The 5,179-nt window shown below is 36.2% G+C and overlaps 1 protein-coding gene across 1 annotated transcript in view; it reads left to right on the plus strand.

Moving 5' to 3' along the window:
* The window catches only part of Nbas (NBAS subunit of NRZ tethering complex), a 351,187-nt gene that overhangs the window by 139,945 nt on the left and 206,063 nt on the right, over positions 1-5,179 (plus strand). Inside the window, 1 exon segment of the mRNA XM_048804961.1 lies at positions 3,584-3,814. Coding sequence (XP_048660918.1) covers positions 3,584-3,814 — 231 coding nt within the window.

The raw sequence follows: 5,179 nt of genomic DNA on the forward strand, positions 1-5,179 counted from the left end.
TTGCTTCTATTATAGCCCTTATCATACTGTGTTGGGATTATTTGTTCATGTTTGTCTTTCTTTCCTTTATTCCTTCTCTGTATGTCATTCATCTCTTTATTACCAGGAAATAGCATGCTGCCTATAGTGAACAAGAGCTCCGTTCACTTTGGCAGAACAAATGTAGGAATGAAGGATTGAAACTTGGTTTCATTGGGGGTGCTTTAGATCACTTGTTTATATTTATTTACTTGACTAAGATTGTACTGGGAGTATTGTTTGTATTTCACTTAATTTTTTATGAAAAGAAGGTACCTTAGATCTGCCATGAATGATGCACAGAGTATTTTAATAATTTAACAGCAGCAATGGCTTCTGTATCAGACAGCTTAGATCAAGTATGCTGCATGAACAAATGATCTCTGTTAATACTGTGCAACAGCAAATATGATTTTTCTCACAAGTGTCATATCTGCTACAGTTGGGCTTCTGCTGTGTTCCATGTGTTATTTACTTGGCAAATGAGGCAGAAAAATTATTTTCTATCCTGTGGCCCAGGAAAACAATAGTAGACTCCCAGTGGCTTTTAAAACTATAGCTGAAAAAAGGGGCTCAAGTTGCTTCCTCACTTTCCCCTGGCAGAAGAAAGTCTGATGGCCAAGCCTGACACTAAAGGTCAGAAGAGCAATTCTTTCATGGGAAGAGGGAAGCTAATACTTAAGAGCCAAGGTCACAGTGATAACGAAGGTCTTGAAACTCCTCTGCACCTGCCTGACGAGGTCCTTCTAAATCACCTCGTGTACCTCAAAGTTTATTCTACTTTAAAACTCCTAAAACACTCTTCTGATTGTAAGCCATTGCTCTGTGACTGAATCTGTCATTGGAAAGTGAAACTTGAGGGGGGCAGGTCTGGGCATTAATGTCATGGGGACACAATCTCCTGCCTTCTCAGTGTTTTCTGTCTTCCAAACTGGTGACTTTTGAATGTGTCTGTACATCAGAACCATGTACACATTAAAAAAGTTTCTATGCCTTTTTCAGATACAATGGAGTAGAATTTGGGGGGGGTGTCTTGGGTATACTTTTAGTAATTTATCCAGTGATTTTGATGGAAAGCCAGGGCTGGGAACCACTGTTTCAAATGTCCTTTCTTTTAACCAATGGGAATTTACTTCTTAGCTTTGTTAAAGTACCATCTTTTAAGTTTGTTTCTAATTACATAATTCAGTGGGCAATTTTAGTTTTAAAATTATATTTTCTAATTTAATATTTACTGTAGAATAAAACATAAAGATAGAAATGTTGTTTCTGACAGCATCATTGACTAAATGTTCTGAAAATTCTTTTACTCTAAAGTATTTAAAATTAGTCATTAAATGATTAAAAATATGTTTACCTGTGGTGCTGAGCTTCAGAGAAAGTAAGGGGAATTCCTGCTGGCCAAAAGTGAAGCAGAAGGAAGTCAGAGAAACTCGGGAGAAGTTAGTGGTTGCGTGGGTGGGGGTGTGGTTTTCTGTTCTACTCCTAACTGCGGCATTGTCAGTGAAAGTGCAGAATGGAAAACTTCCTACCCATTGGCACGTGAAGACCGCCAAGAGGCGTGACTGTGCTGGCATGTACTTTTCATTAGTGGGGTGGGGATGGGCAGCCCTCTAACAGAGCAGTGTTAAGTCAAATCTGTTGTTATCTGTGATAAAACTGGACCTGGTTCTCTTGGTGATAGCAAAAGCAAAACTTCTTTGAGGGACTCACATTTGAACAGATGTGTAAGAATATTACAGATAAATCTTGAAGATGAGTTTACAATTCAGTTTTACAACACCCAAGGAAAATATCTATAGGCAAGATTGAGTGGGCAGAACCTTGCTCTCCTTCCACTCTGATAATAGATGATCAGATATAGGCTATGAAATACATATTTTCAATCCTTAAGATATGAGGAAACAAAGACATGAGAAGGAATGGAGAAACTGAAAAAAATGAGCTGAGATTTGAAAATAAGCCACTTAGAACTTATAGAATTGAAATTATAATAAAAGCAAAAATTTAAATGGAGGAATTCAAAGGAATTGAAGACAATTTAAGAAAGAATTGAAATTTGGAACACAATTTAAGAAATTATCTGCAATGTAGAACATAAAGTAAAAAGACATGGAAAATAGGCAGGGCAGGTCTGATGTAGGACTAGCAAGAATTCTAGGAAGAGAGTCTGATGGTCTGTCCATGTCCTAGTAGAGTGTTGTTTTAATTACAGAGAATTGGGACTATTTATTTATTTTTGGTACCTGGGATTGAACTCGGGGGCACTCAGCAACTGAGCCATACCCTCAGCCCTATTTTGTATCTTATTTAGAAACACGGTCTCACTGAGTTGCTTAGTGCCATGTGTTTGCTGAGTCTGGCTTTGAACGCGAGATCTTCCTGCCTCAGCCTCCTGAGCCAATGGGAGTACAGGCATGTGCCTCAGTGCCTGGCTGGAGTATGGTCTAATGTCTGAGGATAGTATTCCTTTGTAGTTTTTTTCCCCCAACTAATTTTTAAGTTATTCTTGGATATTTTTTTTTCCTTTTAAACTTTGGTATCAGCTTGTCTAATTTCCTGACAGCTTATTTGTATTTCCTTGTGATTATATTGAATATATAAATTAACATAACTATATTAATGTTCAATCACCCTCTTCAAAAGTAGAATATTTTATTCTATTTGTTTGCCTTTTTTAAATGTTTCAGGAGTGGTTAAAATTTTTGATGTTTTGCATATTTTTTTTGTTAAATCTATTCCTAAGTTTTTAATTTTCTGTCCCTCTTACAAAGTGAAGTTTTCTCTTCCCTCATTTCTTGTTTTTTTTTATGTGTGAATATGAAAGCTCTTGATGCTGCGTGTGAAGTTTGTATTCTTCCTCACTGACTTCTTATATTGCTTGACTCTCTGGTGTTTTCCAGGTATTCTATCTTATCATCCGTGTTCTTTTCTATATNCATCTGTCCCCTCTTTTCCATCCTCCTTTTTTCACTCCGACCCCCCCCCCTTTTTTTTTTTTTTTTTTTTTTGCTTTCTTTTCCCTTTAAGCAACCCAGTGAAACTTGGTTTGTTTTGTACGTGGGACTCCCCTTATGAGACTTAGGTAGATCTTTTGGGGTAATTAAAAAAAGTGATTGCATAATTTTAGGGATAATGAGTAAAATTATCAGTGTCATTTGAAGTTTTGTGAAGGTGGATATAAAGGAGCAAAATGAAAAGAGGAAAGGAATGGAGGGATTCTGGACTTTTCTAGATGTAGCTCCTTTCCAAACCTCTTTGCTCTTTTCCCTCCTTCTGTTCTTGTGCCTTTTCCTCTTGGTCTAAAGTCTCCTCCTCTGCCTGTTCACATATTCTTCCTCTTCCCTCTTCTGGGTATCCTCTTTGCTCTGGAGGACCTCATGACTATGTAGTGGCATGAGCAGATGGGCCACAGTGGTATTGTTGCTGTACCCCCACTATTCCCAGGTAGAAGGTGACTCATTCTTTGCCTGTTGGTACATATGTAAGTGGTGACCTGCAGTGTCTGTTTTAGAAAGTACGCACAGCCTCTGTTTAACATCATCTGACTACTGGTAAACTTTAGGACTCGTGTGGGATAATGCACGATTTAATGCTAATTTTTTTTTTAATGTTCTTTCAGTGTTCTGAGGACAAATATGTGACAAATGCCTACCAATGGATGGTTCCGTTTCTCCATCGTTGTGAGAAACAGTCTCCTGGTGTAGCTAATGAGCTACTAAAAGAATATTTAGTAACTTTAGCTAAAGGGGATTTAAAATTTCCCCTGAAGATATTTCAGCATTCCAAACCAGATGTAAGTAGAAACTCTAACTTAAAATTCCCTGCATTTTTTAAATTTATAGAAATAGGTTTTTAAAAATAAATTTTTATAAAAGACTTTGCAGATAATTCCTTTTATACAGAAATGGCTGCCTTTCTTTAAAAGTGTTTCAGTAGTGTAGTGTGAATTTTTTCCAAAAGTTCAGAAAATTGTTTATTTTTATTTGTTTTAAAGTTTGTGAACTATCTGCTATATTTTGGAAACTGTTAATACCAAGAAGATGAATCGTTGATAGGAATTCAATACCTATCATGTCTCAAGTGTTAAAATATTTAGTTAATAATCCTATGAAATAGATACTTTTACTATCTTAATATAGAGGAAAGGAAAGTTGTGATCTAAAGTGATTAGGTACTAGCCCAGGTTACACAGTAGGTAGAAGAACTTGCATTCAAATACAGTATTGTAATGCCACAACTGTTCTTAACTTTTACATTGTATGATACCACTAATAGGAGATGGTTTCTGCCCTTGAGTACATTCAAATAGTTTATGAAAATATTTATGCTCTTATAAGGTATCTTGTAATTATTCTTAATTACTGTTATATCTACTTAAAGAGTACTGTATAACTTTGAATTTCTAAAGGGTTCACATTGACTGATGGTAAAGTCATTTTATTAAGTACAGCATACCTTTGCATTTGACAGTGTCTTAATTTAGCCACAGATCAAATATGCTATTTCTAGCGATAGTGCCTCCTTTTCTGTTGAGGGGCACTCAAGCAAGATGGCATGGTCACTTGAGTCCTGACTTTGTAGTAATTTTCAAAACATTATATTTGGGTTCAAGCAGAAAGCATTTCAGACTTCTTCGAATTTAAAATTCGCATTGAGACTATTTTCTTGCCCTATGCTTTGTTCCTAAGTCCACTAAGATTTATGGTCATAGAGCAGTATAATGAAAATTTAAAGGAAAAAAATGCTACATTGTACGCTTTTGGTTTCTAAAAGGTCTGTCAGAAATGTCTGTTCATTGGTTACTTAAAATTTTCCATCTTCTCATAAGCAGTCTGCACTTAGTATTCTGGTTTTAAATGTGCAGTGGTTTACTGTGAGCTGAGGTGGGTTGCTTATGGCAGCAGAATACCATGTGAGAAGCAGGATAGATTGAATATGAATGTTTTATGAGGAAGAAAGAAGCAACTTTAAATTCTTTCCAGTAATCTTATTTGTGATACTTCTTCCTCACAGAATCTTGTAAATCCTTTGTTTGTAGTCAGCTTTTTGTTTCTACTTGGCAATTTAGCATGAACCTTTTGAATAAACCATACAGTCATTTGCCTTTGTGGAAACATGTGAACATCAAAGCAGAGAAGCTTCAGGGCCTGTGCTTCCA

Source organism: Marmota marmota, unplaced genomic scaffold, assembly GCF_001458135.2.
Source record: "Marmota marmota marmota unplaced genomic scaffold, marMar, whole genome shotgun sequence".
Taxonomy (NCBI): Eukaryota; Metazoa; Chordata; class Mammalia; order Rodentia; family Sciuridae; genus Marmota; species Marmota marmota.